The 18,533-nt window shown below is 49.1% G+C and overlaps 1 protein-coding gene across 1 annotated transcript in view; it reads right to left on the bottom strand.

Annotated features, from left to right (window-relative positions):
• The window catches only part of tln2b (talin 2b), a 321,397-nt gene that overhangs the window by 31,574 nt on the left and 271,290 nt on the right, over positions 1 to 18,533 (bottom strand). The window contains 2 exon segments of the mRNA XM_055662804.1: positions 9,459 to 9,564; positions 17,931 to 18,047. Coding sequence (XP_055518779.1) covers positions 9,459 to 9,564; positions 17,931 to 18,047 — 223 coding nt within the window.

The raw sequence follows: 18,533 nt of genomic DNA, 5'->3' as shown, positions 1-18,533 counted from the left end.
CAAGGACTACATTCTGGGCAACACCTTCACCATTGAGACTGACCACCAGCCGCTGGTCACTATTTTGAATAAGCCTATTCATGTCGCCTCTTCCCGTTGCAGCGGATGATGCTGCAGCTCCAGCGTTTCACGTTCCAGATTGTGTACCGCAAGGGCAAAGATATGTTCGTGGCCGACACCTTGTCCCGTGCGCCGCTCCCTTCCGTTGCCCGCCACCCATACGAATCGTCTGACCTGATGGTACTGAACGTTAACATTGTTCCTTCCCAGCAGATGCAGTCCCTGGTCAAACACACTGCTGATGATCCTGCCCTGCAACAACTTGCGGACGTTATCCCCCGTGGTTGGCCTGACCGACGCTCTTCCCTGCCTGCTGGTGCTGTGCCCTACTTCCTGGTTCGGGATGAATTGGTGCTGCATGCCGGCGTGGTGGTAAAGGGTCACAAGGTCGTGGTGCCGGCCGCCCTGCGGGATCACTATTTTCAGTCTGCACACAGCAGCCACCCCGGGGTGGAGGCCACTTTGTCCCAGGCCCAGAGCCAATTCTTCTGGCCAGGTATGGCTCAGGACATCCGTGACAGGGTCTCCGCTTGCGCTGCCTGTAACAGTCTCCATCCTCATCAGCAGCGCCAGCCTCTCCTGCAGCAGCTGGCACCCGAGCTCCCATGGATGTCTGTTGCCGTGGACCTGTTCGAATGGCGTGGCAAGCACTTCCTGGTCCTGGTGGACTCATATTCCAGTTGGTTCGAGGTGGATCAGCTGCCTTCCATCACCTCTGCCGCCGTCATCGGGAAGCTTCGCCGCCACTTTTCCACCTTTGGTTCCCCGGTGACCCTCCAATCGGACAACGGCAGCCAGTTCTCCAGCGCTGAGTTCCGTGCCTTCGCTGCCCGTTGGAACTTTCGCCACATCACCAGCAGCCCTGAATATCCGCAGGACCATCTGGTAGAAGGTCCAGGGCAAGGTAGAAGTCGGAATGGGACGTCCGCAGTGCCAAGGAGCTGCTGGAACACTGCCGCATTTCCCATTCCGACTTCTACCTTGCCCTGCTCAACCTCCGCAACATTTCCTGCGACCCCGCGCTCGGTTCACGTGCCCAGCGCCTCATGTCCCGCACCACTCGACCCCCGCTCCCTGTCTCACAACAGTCCCTCAAGCCCTCGGTCCAGAACCCTGCCACTGTCACGGAGCGCATCATCGAAAAGAAAGCCATCCAGAAGCGCTCCTTTGACAAGTCGGCCCGGCCGCTTCCACGGCTATTCCCGGGCCAGGTGGTTCGGATGCAGTCCCCCTCCGGCCACTACCGGCTGGCCGTAGTTGTTGGCAATGCCGGCTCTCCCCGGTCGTACCTCGTCGATTACGAGGGCGCTATTTACCGTCGGTCTCGCCAGCACCTCCTGCTCGTTAACGAGCCTACTCCGCCTCCCGCGGACCCGTTCCAGCCACCCATCCCTTCCACTCTACTCGACGCCCCGCCAGCCCGTCACTCCTCGCATGCCGCGGAAACTGCCCTCCCAGCTCTCTATGCCCCGCTCTCACAAGCCTCTTTCCCCTGCCTCGACTACCAGCTTGCCCGTCTCCCCTCGTAGTTCTCCTCCTTCTCCTGTCCTTTCACCGCCCGGCTTTCCCACCGCTGTCCCTGCCTCTGTCCCTTCTGCTCCTGCGGTTGAGGTGGAATGCGGGTTGCGCACCCGCTCTGGCCCGTTGGTCAAGCCGCCTGTCCGTTACGGGGAGTTCGTGTAGCCTTTAACTGTTCCCGGTGCGGTTTGTAATCCTAACGTATGAGCCGTGATCACTCTGTGTATTGTCATGCTTTTGTTTCTAAGAGGAGGGATGTAGATCAGTGCATGTTCCTTTAACATAGTGACCTCACCACTACTAACCACTCCCCATTGTCTCTAGTATAATTGTAGTGTCCCCACCTCCAGCTCGCCCTCTAGCTCCAGTGGTGACCACGGACAGCTATTGCATAGTGTGTGTTAGTGATTGTAATAAACAGTTAGTAAAAGACTCCGTGTAGGATCAAATCATTTTACAGAAGGGTATATCTATAAGGTGAGGGGGGGGAAGTGTAATGGAGATGTGCGAGGCATGTTTGTTTACATGGAGTGTGGGGACCTGGAACACATTGCCAGAGGTGGTGGCGGAGATAGATATAATAGTGGCATTTCAGAGGCTTTTAAATCGGCAACTAAACCAAGTGGGACCCTTTGGCTCCCGTCCCCAACGCGGAGTGGGGGGGTAGAGAGGGAGGGGGAGGAGCTAGAGAATGAGGGGGAGGGTGGTAGAGAGAGAGAGAGGGGGGCAGAGAGAGAGGGGGGGGAGGGGTAGAGAATGTACCCCATCTCCCTCCTCCTCATTTCCCTCATCCACCTCCCCTTCCCTGCCCTAGAACCTACCCAGGTGGTAGAGCAGCGCCAGGACCTGGAACACAGCCTGGTTCTTGTACTTGACCAGCGCCAGGACCTGGAACACAGCCTGGTTCTTGTACTTCACCCTCACCACCAGATGCCGGGCATCAGGCACCGGCAGCCGTTGCACCACGAGCACTGGAGTTACCATCCCTTCCGGAGTGGCCCGTCTTGCGAGTTCATTGTGACGTCAATAGGGTTTTTTTTAAATCAAAACACGTGAGTTTTCGGGCAGTTTTTGAAACTTTAAAGGATTAAAAAGTTTTGAAATACAGGTGGGAATACGACGGGAAGACATTATCACCTGAAGGGGAAAAATGTGAGTAGAATGTGTGAAAATGGGAAGGCTGTGGCCTAGCGTTTGTAAGGAAATGAGAATCAAGCAGATTGTGTCCAGATGACACACACACATACACACACACACACACACACACACACACACACAGTGAGTGTGTGTATGAGTGTGAGTGTGTGCGCACAAATTAGTTATAGAGATGGCCAAGTCTGATGGGTCAGTTTGAAGAAGGTGCCTGAACAAAAACTGAACCTATCCATGTTCTCCAGGAATACTGCCTGACCTGCTGAGTTACTCCAGTATTTTGTGTCTTTCCACCAGGTTTACTTCACTTCCTCTGTAATATGGCAAAAGGAAGTAAGAAGATTTTGCGCTTCAGGCTCCATGAAGCTGTGAACAAGTGTGAATGAAAGCAGGGGATCAGTGAGGTCAAGGTGGAGGCTGCCACTTGGCTCACTGACTTCATTTGGAACTGTTGCCTTTCCCCACCCTCTTCCTGTAGCTCAACAACTTCTGTTCATTCAAACCACATGATGATGTCTCCACCACTCTGGCCAGCAATGTGCTCCAGATGGGAACCAAGCACTGCACAATACGCCAAAGAGGTGCAGATCTGTAGCTTGCTAGCCATGCAAAATGACCCCCAGTGTGTAGGGAGTGTGAGAAAGTGGAATAACAGAGAACTAGTGAGAACTGACATTTTTACCACAGCACATAATATTCCAAAATGTTCGCCACCGGTTGCTAAACACTTTGACTCTCCTTCCCATTCCCAATCTGACCTTCTGGTCTGGTCCGGGGCCTCCTCCATTGTCAGAGTGAGGCCCAGTGCAAATTGGAAGAACAGCAACTCATGTTTCGCTTGGGTAGCTTACACCTCAGTGGTGTGAATATTGACTTCTCTAACTTCAAGTAACCCTTGCTTTCCCTCTCTCTCCATCCCCTCCCCCTTCCCAGTTCTGCCACCAGTCTTACTGTCTCCGCCTACATTTTATCTCTGTTTGATTTGTTGTTACCCCCTCCCAACTGACTTATCTGTACTAGATGCTCCCTAATCTCCATTCACTTTGTCCTGTTTTCACACCTCACATTTCCTTATCTATACACTTCCTTATCTATGTATCTCCCACTCCCCTGACATCAGCCTGAAGAAGGGCCTTGACCCGAAACAACACCCATTCCTTCTCTCCAGAGATGCTGTCTGTCCCGCTGAGTTACTCCAGCATTTTGAGTCCATCTTCGATTTAAACCAGCCTCTGCAGTTCCTTCCTACACATAGGACTAGTGTGAATGGGTGACCGATGGTCAGTGTGGACTTGGTGGGCATGTTTTCAAGCTGTATCAATAATAAGATCCTATCTGTATATCATTCCCATTCCCTATTCCACTTCAATTTTTGGGTTCCTGACGTTTTCTCCAACAGGAAGCGTTTTCATTCACATTATGTTGAGCACTCCTCTCATTATCCCACACTGGGATTTTATGCAGCGCTGTGTGGAGATGAATCCCAACCTGTCCAACTATCCCTGGAGCATTCTCGTAAAGTACAGAACGTAGAACAGTACAGCACAAAAACAGGCCCTTCGGCCCACAATGCCTGTGCTGCACAAAATACCAAGACAATCACTTATTGACGCACATAATCCATTTCATTCCATTCTTTGCTTATCCATAAGCCTAACCAAGAGGCATTTAGTTGCCACTGACCGCCATCATCCCCCACAGCACAGTTCAGTGTCACCACCCTCTTTGTAAAAAACTGCCCCACACACCTCCTTTAAACTTTGCCTCTCTCACCTTAAAACTATGCCCTCTTGCCTATGATATTTCCACCCTGAGGACGAGGTCTACTCTAGCTATGCCATTCATAATTGGATATACGTTTAAGAAGAAACTGCAGATGCTGGAAAATGGAAGGTACACAAAAAAGCTGGAGAAACCCAGCGGGTGCAGCAGCATCTATGGAGCGAAGGAAATAGGCAATGTTTCGGGCCGAAACCCTTCTTCAGACATAATTGTATATAGTTCCATCAGGTCTCCCCGCAACCTTAGGCACTCCAGAGACAACAATCCAGAGAAGATACAATAATCCAGCACAGACCTTTCGGCCCACAATGTTTGTGCTGAACATGATGCCAAGTTAAATCTGCCTGGACAGGATCCATATCCCTCTATCCCCTGATTTTTCATGTGCCTACTCTTAAACATCACTATCGTATCTGCCTCCACCACCACCCCTGGCAACGCATCCCAGGCCCCCACCACCCTCTGCCCCACACATCTCTAAACTATCCCCCTCTCACCTTATAGCCCTGCCCTCTAGTGTTGGGCATTTCAACCGAGGGAGGAAGGTCCTGACTGTCCACCCTCTCTATGCCTCTTATAATTTTACATACTTCTATCAAGTGTCCCCTCAACCACCGATGTTCCACAGAGTAAGTCTGTCCAAACCTCTCCTTATGATTCACAGTGTAGCGGTCTGGTGATGAATGAGGTGGGACGCAGAGTTTGTCCAAACCAATGATTCTTTAATACTATTCTAACGACCCCCGACTAGCCACCCCGACCCTGACCAGCCCGTGACCTCCACCTCCCGTCACCGAGACACGCGACCCCCTCAGAGCCGATGGTTCGCACTACGCGTGGCTCACCACCAGGGGCCGCCACAATAGCCTCTAATCGACTCAGAATTCGAGACAACTCCTACATCCACTCTCTCCTCCTCATCCTTCCTGTAATGGGGTGACCAGAACTGCAACAATCCTGCACGATTAGCCTAATGCAAGTCCTCCCCAGCTGCATCATGATGTGCAGACTGTTATATACAATGCCCTGACTGATGAAGGTAAGTGTACTGTACGCCATCTATGGCTCTCCATCTGCTGGTGTTGCCTGTCAGGGTTTAGCCAGCCCGCCCCAGTGTGATAGGTGGTGAAGCTGGCTCACGGCGCGGACATTCCCCTGGATTGGGTGCGGGGGGAGAGACCCACCTCTCCGTCACACGCTCCAGGTAAGGGGTGAGCACCGAGACCAGTGTACACCCAGCTCTTGCTCCAGACTCCACACAGAATCCCGGAGCAGACTGAACCTGGTGTTGGATGGGCACGGCACAGTGGCAGAAAGACTGCCGTCTGTCGTTCCACTATGGCCGGTACACATGCGCTACCCAGACACTGGCCGCTGATCAGCTGAACATGTAGTTTTGTTGAGTTTAGTTCATTGTCACGTGTACCCAGGTACAGTGAAAAGCTTCTGTTGCGTGCTAACCAGTCATTGCAACGACAATACAAGATTACAATCGAGCCATCCACAGTGTACAGATATATGATAAGGGAATAACGTTTAGTGCAAGATAAAGCCAGTAAAGTCTGATCAAAGATAGTCCGAGGGTCACCAATGAGGTGGATAGTAGTTCATGACTGCTCTCTAGTTGTGGTATAGTGGTTTAGTTGCCTGATAACAGCTGGGACGAAACTGTCCCTGATTGTGCAGTGCCGCATGTGTGGGTGGCACCTCTTCTCCTGGCAGTGGGATGATGAGTGGGTGTAAATGTGACCCCATGCTGGTGAGGGGAAGGCAGTGAACACATATATGGACTGACAGCTGCAGAATTAGGCCATTCGGACCATCGTCTAGGTATGTTACAAAACTTACCTTCAGCGGCGCTGCAGTTCTGCCGCTGCCCGTGTGCGCGACTTTGGCGCCTTTGAGAGGGGGGGGCGGGTTAAAAATTTGATTTTTCTGCAGCCTATTCAAATTGATCTCTGTCAGGTTGTTTAGAAGCTAAAGAAAAATCGCTTCGACTGCCGCTTTATTAAGTTTATTAAAATTAGCGCTGGATAATTTAATTGTTGGAGTAAAATTAAAATCATCTTCAAATGCCGTCAACGGGACGGATCTCACGTAGGGGACAATGCAAGGATGCCTTAGGATGTCTTTAATCAAAATTTTAAGTTGCGAAAATGTCATTAATTAAATATACGAACCGGCAGTATTTTTCCTGCCGATATGGGGTTTAAATTCACTGCAACCGCAACGTTCCAAACCAGCGCGTTCCACAAAATCCCACTCGCAAGATAATTTAAATGCCCATTAATTTACAGGAATTAAACACTAAATTCCTTCCATTTGGCCTATAAATTCATGTCAATGAGATTTAAAAATCATATTATATTGTGAAATATTGTGTGAATGTTATTTGGACACTTAGGCTTTTTAAAAATGTTAACCTTTTCTTAAGAAATGGATAGATGTTTAGATCTAGTAATTGAATTTTGTAATTAGCTACATTTGGGGTAACTAACTAATTATATGCTTTAATGTCAGGTCATCCAAGTAAGATTGTTTCATATTTGTTTCAGAATGCTTCAATCTATAATAACTGAAAATGTCATTCAGTTCTCTTAATTTTTAAGATAGTTATGGGCTTTTGACTGTCCTTGATCAAAGCTTTTGTGTAATTTCCGAGTATGAAAATGGCCATATCTCTTTTAATACTGAAGATATGAAAGTGAATTAGGTGACAAATTAAACTTCTTTTTATGCTTTATCTGATGGGATGAATTGCAGACTTGATTTTTAAAATCTCATATTGCTACATCGTCTACTCCGCCATTGAATCACAGAGTCATAGAGTGTTACAGTGTGGAAATAGAACCTAAGGCCCAACCTGCCCACACCGGCCAACATGTCCCAGTGATCGTACTGGGATTGTACTTTCTCTCTCAACCCCATTCTCCTGCATTTGCCTCATAACCTCATTACTAATCAAGAATCTGTCAATCTCCACCTTAAAAATACCCAGTGACTTGGCCTTCACAGCCGTCTGTGGCAATGATTTCCACAGATTCACCAGCATGTGACCAAATAAATTTCCTCTTAAGTACTGAGAGAGACAGGAGAGAAGTTTGCGGGAGATGAAGATCATCGCAAGGTCCCGGAGGACTGGATGGTGGCCAATGATGTTCCTTAATTTCAGAAGGGAAATAGGGAGAACCTTTGGAATTATCTACAGGTGAACCTCGTGTCAGTGGGCGGGAAGCTATTGGAGAGGATTCTTTGGGATAGGATTTACTCCCATTTGGACAGTCAACATGGCTTTGTACACGGCAGGTCGTGTCTTAAGGGCCTGTCCCACCTGCATGCGATTGCATGCGTTTGGCGCGACCAAACAGAAGCGGAGTTCACGCTAAGTTCGCGCGTGACGTCATTTGCGTCATGCTTACCAATCAGCTGGGCAGGAGGCGGGCCGACTGAATTTGCGCGTCGCACGACGTCGGGCGGTGACATCATCACGCAACGCCATGCCGGGCGGTGACGTCATTGCGCAACGCCACATGCTAGGCGTACGCCGTCAAGACGTTGTGTACGACCACAATGCGCCTGCGTGCCGACAGGCCGTTGGCGCGCAAAGATTTCGGACACTGTCAGTTTTTCGGAGCCCCGCGTGATGTCGGGACCAGCCCTGCACAACTCCGCGCTTCTAAGTGGGACCTGCCCCACGCAGCCATACGGTGCCCGTACGCATCAAGCGACCACGTTTGGTCGCGCCAAACGCATGCAATCGCATGCAAGTGGGACAGGCCCTTTATTAACTTGATTGAGTTTTTTGAGGAGTTGATGAAGATGATCGATGAGGGTAGGGTGGTGGATTTTAGTGAAGCATTTGATAAAGTCCACTATGGTAGGCTGGTCCAGAAGATTAAGATGCATGGGATTAACAGTGACTCGGACATTTAGATTCATAATTGTCTTTCTAGTAGAAGGAGGTTGTAGAGGAAGGACTCCAGGCTCTAGGTCAGTGACCAGTGGAGTTCCACAGCGATCTGTTCTGGGATCACTTTTGTTTGTGATAAATATATATATATTAATGACTTGAGCGTAAACATAGACGGGTCCGTTAGTAAGTTTGCAAATTGACTGACAGATACAGCATGGGAACAAGCCCTTTGGCCACCCAGTCCATAGATTTGTTTGTAGATGACATTATTTGACATAGTTTGCTGCGTGACTCGATGACTTGAATGATTCCGTCAGAGATATTCCCCCCCGAGCTATGTCACAGCACAGTAGTCATGGAATTATGGAGTCACACAGCACAGAAACCAGCCCTTTGTTCCTGCTTCCCAAACTGACCAAGACCATCCACGCTAGTGGCAACTTATTCCATATACCATCACCCCTCTGAGTGAAGAGGTTGCCCCTCATGTTCCTTTTAAATCTTTCCTCTCTTACCTTAAAGCTATGTCTTTCAATTCTTCATTTGCCTACCCTAGGTAAAAGACTCTGTGCCTTTACTCTGTCTATTCCTCTCATGATCTCGGACACCTCTATAAGATCACCTCTCATCTCATTGGCTCGAAGGGCCGAATGGCCTACTCCTGCACCTAATTTCTATCTCCTGTGCTCCAAGGAATAAAGTCCTAGCCTGATCAACCTCTCCCTATAGCTCAGGCCCTCAAGACTTGGCAACATACTCCAACATCTTCTATCGACATCTTTCCTCTAACAGGGTGAACAAAACTGAACACAGAACTCTAAGGTCACCCCTCAGCCTCCTGCGCTCCAAGGATAGAAGTCCGTGCCTGTCCAACCCCCCCCCCCACCAAAGGCTGAGCAAGGTTGAGTGGTATTTAAAGTTTCAGTAATACGTCAAGAAGTGGAGTTTGGGAAGGGATGTGTGTGATAGAGTTTGGTTTGTGGAGGTTGTATGACCTGGGGCAATGCCCCCTGACCCCTGACCCAGCACTGACCTTTCATGGCTTCTGCGGACTGGATCAGCTCGGTGACGGCCGCAGCCACACGCTTGGAGTAGGCAGACAACTGCAGCTTGTCCTCGGCTGTGGGCTTCTGAACAACCTGCGGCAAAGCAAAACCACGACTTCAACACCCTCCACTGGTCAAAACAAATCTGAGCCGAACCAGAACCAACAGTTACAGGAGGTGGCGAAAGGTTCACCAGACTGGGGACAAATAGGGAGGGCGACTCATCCATGAACTCACCCACCCACTCACCCACCCACCCACTCACCCACCCACTCACCCACCCACCCACCCACCCACCCACCACTCACTCATCCACTCACCCCACCCACTCACCCACTCACCCACCCACCCACCCACCCACCCACCCACCCCACCACCCACTCACCCACCCACCCACCACCCCACACACTCACGCACCCTCCCACCCACTCACCCACCCACCCACCCACTCACCCACCCACTCACCCACCCACCCACCCACCCACCCACCCACCCACCCACCCACCCCACCCACCCACTCACCCACCCACCCACCCACCCACCCACCCACCCACCCACCCACCACCCCACCCACCCACCCACCACTCACCCACCCACCCACCACCCACACCCACCCACTCACACTCACCCACCACCACACCACCCACCCACCCACACCACCCACTCACTCACTCACCCACTCACTCACCCACTCACTCTTCATTCACCCACTCACACTCACCCCACCCACCCTCCCTCACCCACTCACCCACTCACCCACCCACTCACTCACTCACCCACTCCCATTATCTCACACTAACTATCACTCTGTCACTCACTCACACCAACTCACCCGCTCTCACTTCACTCACCCACCCACTCACCCCACTCACCCACCCACTCACCCACCCGCTCACCCCACCCACACCCACTCACCCACCCACACCCACTCACTCACTCACCCACCCACCACACCCACCCACCCACACCACCACCCACTCACCCACCCACACCCACTCACTCACTCACCACCCCACTCACCCACTCACCCACCCACCGGCCCACTCACCCCACCCGCCCACCCACCCACTCACCCACCCACTAACCCACCCACACCCACCCACTCACCCACCCACCCGCCCACCCACTCATCCACCCACTATCAGGCTCTTTGCCTCCTCACCCACACCAACCAACATGTCCAACCTCAGCTGGTCCCATTTGGCCCTGTTTGGCAGCTCATTCCATATACCTTCTGAATGAAAATGTTGTCTCTCAAGTTCCTATTAAATCTTTCTCCCTCATCTTAAATCTATGTCCTCTGGTTCTTGATTCCCCTACTCTGGGTAAAAGACTCTGCGCATTCATCTTATCTGTTCCCCTCCTGATCTTATACACCTCTTCAGACTTTAGAGATACAGTGTGAAAACAGGCCCTTGGCCCACCGAGTCCGTGTCGACCAGTGATCGATCCATACAACAGCACTGTCCGACACACTAGGGACATTTTACAGTTTATAGAATCCAATTAACCTACAAACCAGTGCATCTTTAGAGTGTGAGAAGAAACCGGAGAAAACCCACGGGGAGAAGGTCCAAACACCGTACATACAGCACCCGTAGTTGGGATCGAACCCGGGTCTCTGGTATGGTAAAGGGCCTGTCCCACTTAGACGATTTTTTGGACAACTACAGGCGACTGCCACAAAACTTTCAACATGTTTACACTTTTTCGGCGACAGTGGCGACAATTTCTGCTGCCGTAAGTTGTCGTAAGTTGTCGTAGGTTGTCGCCAGGTGCCGTAGGTGAATTCCATTAAAACTAGTCCCTGGCAGTCGCCTAAAGAGTCGCCTAAGTGGGACAGGCCCTTTAGGCATCAACTCTACAGCTGTGCTATTGTGCTGCCCTCCATCTCTATAAGATCACCCCTCATTCTCCTGCGCTCCAAAGAATAAAGTCCTAGCTTGCCTAACCTTCCTACAGCTCAGGCCCTCAAGTCCTGGCAACATCCTTGTTGCCTTTCTCTGCCTTCTTTCCAACTTATTGGTATCTTTCCTGTAGCAGGCTGACTAAAATTAAACACAATACTACAAATGTGGCCTCACCAATATCTTGTACAACTGTAACAGAATGTCCCAACTTCTATACTCAATGACTGATGAAGGCCATTGTCCCCAAAGCCTTCTTGATGAGCCTATCCATGTGTAATGTCACTTTCAGGGTAGTGTGAACCTTCACTCCTAGATCCCTGTGCAGCAGCAACACACTCTCCAGGGCCCTGTGTAGCACCAGCCCCAGTGGAGATCTGAAGTCCTCACACATTCCCCAGAGGGCTCCATCTTATTTGCTGCCCTGCTTTACATATCTACATAATCATGCCTCTATATAGCCAGTCTACATGCCTGGCACAGTGGCACAGTGGTAGCCTTGCTGCCTCACAGCACCAGAGACCCAGGTTCGATCTTGACTATGGGTGTTGTCTGTACGGTGTTTGTACGTTCTCCCCGTGACTTGCGTGGGCTTTCACCGGGTTCTCTGGTTTCCTCCCAAATTCCAAAGACATACAGGTTTATAGGCTGAAGATAGACACAAAAAGCTGGAGTAGCTCAGCGGGACAAGCAGCATCTCTGGAGAGAAGGAATGGGTGACGTTTCGGGTCGTGACCATTCTTCATGAAACTTTCCCCATTCCTTCTATCCAGAGATGTTGCCTGTTCCTCTGAGTTACTCCAGCATTTTGTGCCTATCTTTTGTTTAAACCAGCACCTGCAGTTCCTTCCTACAGGTGAGAGAGAGACGCAGATGTTAGCGGTGGGTGGCGGAGCAAGGCCTTGCTCACAGCTAGCGGAGGCTGCTACCTACCTTGCAGGCTGTCAGCATGTCCCATCTCTGGAGAGAAGGAATAGGTGATGTTTAGGGTCGAGACCCTTCTTGATATTGAGAGTTAGGGGAAAGGGAGACAGATATAAACGGCAATAGAGAGAGATATAGAACAAAGAAATGAAAGATATGCAAAAAAGTAACAATGATCAAGGAAGCAATCCAATGTCAGCTGTGGGCCAGGTGAAAACGAGATATACAGATAATTAAATTCATCAGAACACCGATGACTAGGGTGGGGGAGGGAAGGAGAGCGAGCGGAAGAGTCAAGCCCCCGTCCCACTTAGGAAACCTAAACAGCAACCTCTGGTGACCTTGCCCGCCACCCAGAAAAAAATCAAGATCGAGGTGACCTGCAACCTCCTACCACCTCCCACACATATGTTGAAAACCTTCCTCGCCTATGAAGAAAACTGGCTTCGACTAGACCTGCGACAAAAAAATGATCGATTTTCAAAATGGCATCCCATTTTTGGTCGAGGCCGGTTTTAAACATGATGAAAAAATAGCAGCAACCTAGATGAAGCCTCGACCACGCAGAAACCACTTTCAACCATTAGGGAGAGTGACCAAAACCTCCGGTGACCTCATGGAAACTTTGGGTGGTGGGCAAGGTCACCAGAGGTTGCTGCTTAGGTCTCCTAAGTGGGACAGGGGTTTTACTTGAAGTTAGAGAAGGCAATATTCATACTGCTGGGTTGTAAGCTGCCCAAGAGAAATATGTGGTGCAATAATTTGTACTCATTTTCTTTTATTCTCCTCACATCCTCATCACCCCCTTTTATTTTGTACTTGTCAACAACACACCAGAGGCAATGCACAATGCCCATTGTATGGGGGAAATTGGAGCACCTGGAGGAAGCCCACAAGGTCACAAGGAGAACATACAAAATCCACACAAACTGCACCCAAGGTGTGGATCGAAACCTGGGTCTCTGGCGCTGAGAGGTAGCGGCTCTACCAGCTGCGCCACTGTGCCAAGGCGCCATTGTGCCACGGCGACGCCTTCTTTAGGTTCATGGTAACTGTTTTCACAAAGATGGATTCATGTTGATGTTGGAATTAAATGAATGTGCGAAATATGAGACAGGATGAACACAGCAAAAGAGGACACAATAAGAGGTTTACTGCCATTCAAAGTGGATCATCAGCAGATCCCAGTGAAATCTGTTCGAGTGAGCAAGAAAGCAAGCATGAATTTTCTAGAGGCTCTGTATAATACAGTTCTATCCCACTCTTTACAGAGTGGGGAAGGGATAAGCTGAGTAGTTACGCCAGTTGGCTGAACTAGTGGCTGGCAACTTATTGGAATCGGTTCTAAGAGATGGTCTAAACTCCCATTCAGCAAAGCATAAATTATTCAGAGGTAGATTATCAGACATTTCTCATAACCATATAACCATATAACAATTACAGCACGGAAACAGGCCATCTCGACCCTTCTAGTCCGTGCCGAACACATAATCTCTCCTAGTCCCATATACCTGCGCTCAGACCATAACCCTCCATTCCCTTCCCATCCATATAACTATCCAATTTATTTTTAAATGATAAAAACGAACCTGCCTCCACCACCTTCACTGGAAGCTCATTCCACACAGCTACCACTCTCTGAGTAAAGAGGTTCCCCCTCATGTTACCCCTAAACTTCAGTCCCTTAATTCTCATGTCATGTCCCCTTGTTTGAATCTTCCCTACTCTCAGTGGGAAAAGCTTTTCCACGTCAACTCTGTCTATGTCATGTGAGGTGAAACTTCTTGAATCCTGTTGGGAGGTAAAAAATAAGTGTTGATTTGGAGAAACAATTTGCCGTGGTCGATGTAGATTTCAGCAACATTCTGTAAAGTTACATTGCATGGATCCTGGAGAAGCCAGCTAACGGGATAGGGAATTGGCATTATGGAAGGAAGCAGAGGGTAATGGTGGAAGGTTGTTTTTACAGACTGGAGGTCTGTGATTAGTGGTGTGCAACAGCTGGGCCCATTGCTGTTTACATCAACGATTTGTTGAGAATGTACAAGGCATGATTGGATGAACTTTGAACTTGGATGAACTTTGAGATCCGCACTCTTTTGAAGTCCAGACACAGGGCATTCATTTCCGATGAAACAGTGGCCTACATGAAGTCCAGATACGACCTTAATAAGGCCATCAAAAAGGCCAAAAAGGGACTTCTGCTCCAAACTGGAGGATGAGACAGATGTTCGGCAGCTGTGGCGGGGCCTGAATGCAATCACCTCCTACAAGGCGAAACCAGGAAGCAGCTCGAATGTCGGAATGTCCCCGAAAAGCATCTGGACCTGATGGTTTACCCGGTCGTGTTCTAAAAACCTGTGCGGACCAACTGGCTGGAGTTTTTACGGACATTTTCAACCTCTAACTTCTGAGGTCTGAGGTCCACACCTGCTTTAAAAGGGCATCAATTATACCAGTGTCAAGAAGAGTAAGGTGACGTGCCTCAATGACTATCGACCAGTGGCACTAACGCCGGTGGTGATGAAATGCTTTGAGAGGTTGATCATGGAGCAAATCAACTCCTACCTCGACAAAAACCTGGACCCACTGCAGTTCGCTTACCGCCACAACAGATCAATGGTGGATGCGATCACGCTGGCCCTCCACTCCGCTCTGGACCACTTGCACAACAAAAACTCATATGTCAGGCTGTTATTCATTGATTACAGCTCGATATTTAACACAATCATCCCCTCCAAGCACCTCAAGCACCTCAAGGCTGCGTGCTCAGCCCCTGCTGTACTCACTGTATACTCATGACTGCGTAGCCAGTCACAGTGCGAACTCTAGCATCAAGTTCGCTGACGACACCACTGTTGTGGGGCGCGTCACTGATGGGGATGAGTCAGAGTATAGAAGAGAGATCGAGCAACTGTCCATATGGTGCCAGCGCAATAGCCTGGCCCTCAACACCAGCAAAACCAAGGAACTGATTGTGGACTTTGGAAGGAGTAGGAGGGGGACCCACAGCCCCATTTATATCAACGGGTTGATGGTTGAAAGGGTCAAGAGCTTCAAATTCCTAGGCGTGCACATCTCTGAAGATCGTTCCTGGTCCGAGAACACTAATGCAATTATCAAGAAAGCTCATCAGCGCCTCTACTTCCTGAGAAGATTACGGAGAGTCGGTTTTTCAAGGAAGACTCTCTCTAACTTCTACAGGTGCACAGTCGAGAGCATGCTGATCGGTTACATCGTGGCTTGGTTCGGCAATTTGAGCGCCCTGGAGAGGAAAAGACCACAAAAAGTAGTAAACACTGCCCAGTCCATCATCGGCTCTGACCTTCCTTCCATTGAGGGGATTTATCGCAGTCGCTGCCTAAAAAAGGCTGGCAGTATCATCAAAGACCCACACCATCCTGGCCACACACTCATCTCCCTGCTACCTTCAGGTAGAAGCTACAGGAGCCTGAAGACTGCAACAACCAGGTTCAGGAATAGCTACTTCCCCACAGCCATCAGGCTATTAAACCTGGCTCGGCCAAAACCCTGATTATTAGAGAGAGTACAGAGGAGATTTACTAGAATGTTGCCTGGGTTTCAACAACTAAGTTACAGAGATAGGTTGAATAAGTTAGGTCTTTATTCTCTGGAGCGCAGAAGGTTAAGGGGGGACTTGATAGAGGTCTTTAAAATGATGAGAGGGATAGACAGAGTTGATGTGGACAAGCTTTTCCCTTTGAGAATAGGGAAGATTCAAACAAGAGGACATGACTTCAGAATTAAGGGACAGAAGTTTAGGGGTAATATGAGGGGGAACTTCTTTACTCAGAGAGTGGTAGCGGTGTGGAATGAGCTTCCAGTGGAAGTGGTGGAGGCAGGTTCATTGGTATCATTTAAAAATAAATTGGATAGGCATATGGATGAGAAGGGAATGGAGGGTTATGGTATGAGTGCAGGCAGGTGGGACTAAGGGAAAAAAAGTTGTTCGGCACGGACTTGTAGGGCCGAGATGGCCTGTTTCCGTGCTGTAATTGTTATATGGTTATTAAATAACCACTTTCTGTTATTTGCACTTTATCAGTTTATTTATTCATGTGTGTATATATTTATATTATGGTATATGGACACACTTATCTGTTTTGTAGTAAATGCCTACTATGTTCTGTGTGCTGAAGCAAAGCAAGAATTTCATTGTCCTATACAGGGACTCATGACAATAAACTCACTTGAACTTGATTCAAGGCAAGGGCTCTAGGGAGTGTTGTACACAGAGGGCTCTAGGAGTGCAGCTACAGAGTTCCTTGAAGGTGGCATCACAAGTAGATAAGGTGGCCAAGAATGCCTTTGGTGCATTTGTCCTCAAGTCCTCAATGAGTACCATAGTAATAATAATAATAATAATAATAATAATAATAATAATAATAATAATAATATATTTTTATTGTCATTGCACATAAGTGCAATGAAATTTAGGTATGCAGCTTCCATCCGACATCATAACTTAAGTAACTGCTAAAATTTAGGTTTAGATACCCCGAGAACATGGTTTGTAAAAAGAACATTAAAACAGCAAAATAGTCAAAACAGACTAAATTGCAGATGTGTCTGTGTGACGTGACCATCCGAGGGAGACAGTCTGTGGGGGTGGGGGGCACTCAGCAGGGCCGGTTCAGAGCAGCTATAGCTCTGGGAAAGAAGCTATAGTTCTGTACTATAGTACAATAGTTGGGATGTTATGTTACAGTTGTATAAGACAATGGTGAGGCCACATTTGCAGTACCGTGTTCAGTTTTGGTCACCCTACTAAAGGAAAGAGTGCAGAAAAGATTTACGAGGATGTTGCCAGGACATGAGGGCCTGGGCAATAGGGAAAGGTTGAGCAGGCTAGGATTTTATTCCTTGGAGCACAGGAGAATGATCTGAAAGTGGTCCATAAGATGATTTGTGGAATAGATAAGGTAGATGCACAGTCTTAGCGAGATTGAGTAGATCAAGACCCTGATGACATTGGTTTAAGGCGAGAGGAGAAAGATTGAATAGGAACCTGAGGGGCAGCATTGTCATACAATGGGTGGTGGGTGTATGGAACGAGCTGCTAGAGGAGGTAGATGAAACAGGTACTACAACAACATTTAAAAGACATTGCGACAGATATATGTCTTGAAAAGGTTTAGACGGAAGTAGAGATGAAGTATTAATGTAATAGGAAGAATGTTGCAAATGTTGGTTTATTCCAAAGATAGACACAAAGTGCTAAAGAGTTATTCTGTGGGTCAGGCAGCATCTCTGGAGCAAGGATGGGCGATATTTTGGGAGCCATCTAGAGATGTGCTGTAGGGATTAGTGCGAGGCCTTCCATCTTCATGATAAATCCAAATATTTATAAATGATTTAAATGCTGAAAATTTGCGAGTACAACAAACCCAAATAAAAAACGGAACCAATTAAAGGAGATCTGGCCATAAATCAGGAAAATAAATAAACGGGATGTGAGGGAAGAGTGGGATGGAGGGGGGGGGAAGATTAGCGGCCACATCCCGTGGTCAACTCCCTCGCCCGGCCCCAACCCCGACCCCGGCCCCAGCCCCAACCCCAACCCAGACCCAGGCCCCAACCCCAACCCCAACCCAGACCCCGACCTACCGCCAGCTCCTGTCTGATGCTCTCGATGGCGCCCTCTAGTGCCCGGGTGCCCCGTGTGGCTTCGTCCTCCACCGCTTTTACTGTCTTCAGAAGGGAGGTCACGTTTGTCACCATCACCTAGGAGAGAGCATTGTTGTAGAAGGTTTGTTAACGGGCCCTGCCCCACCAACGCTAGACCCACTCCACTCGCTCACCTTTGTTTGTTCTTAGTTTAGTTTAGAAGTTCTAGGAGCAGAATTAGGCCATTTGGCCCATCAAGTCGACTCCACAATTCAATCATGGCCATATAACCATATAACAATTACAGCACGGATACAGGCCATCTCGGCCCTTCTAGTCTGTGCCGAACACGTACTCTCACCGAGTCCCATCTACCTGCACTCAGACCGATCTATCTTTCCCTCTCAAACTCATTCTTCTGCCTTCTCCCCATAACCCCTGACACCCTTGGCACTTTAGTTGAGGGATACAGCGTGGAAACAGGCCCTTCGGCCCACCGAGTCCACACTGACACCACAACATCCATCAACTGTACACTTGTTCTATGTTATCCCACGTTCACATACTACACACTATGCAGAAACCAATTAACCTGCACGTCTT

This window comes from Leucoraja erinacea, chromosome 36 (assembly GCF_028641065.1).
Source record: "Leucoraja erinacea ecotype New England chromosome 36, Leri_hhj_1, whole genome shotgun sequence".
Classification (NCBI taxonomy): domain Eukaryota; kingdom Metazoa; phylum Chordata; class Chondrichthyes; order Rajiformes; family Rajidae; genus Leucoraja; species Leucoraja erinaceus.
Note: the sequence above shows the minus strand (reverse complement) of the source record. Positions and strands in the feature narration are given on the sequence as shown.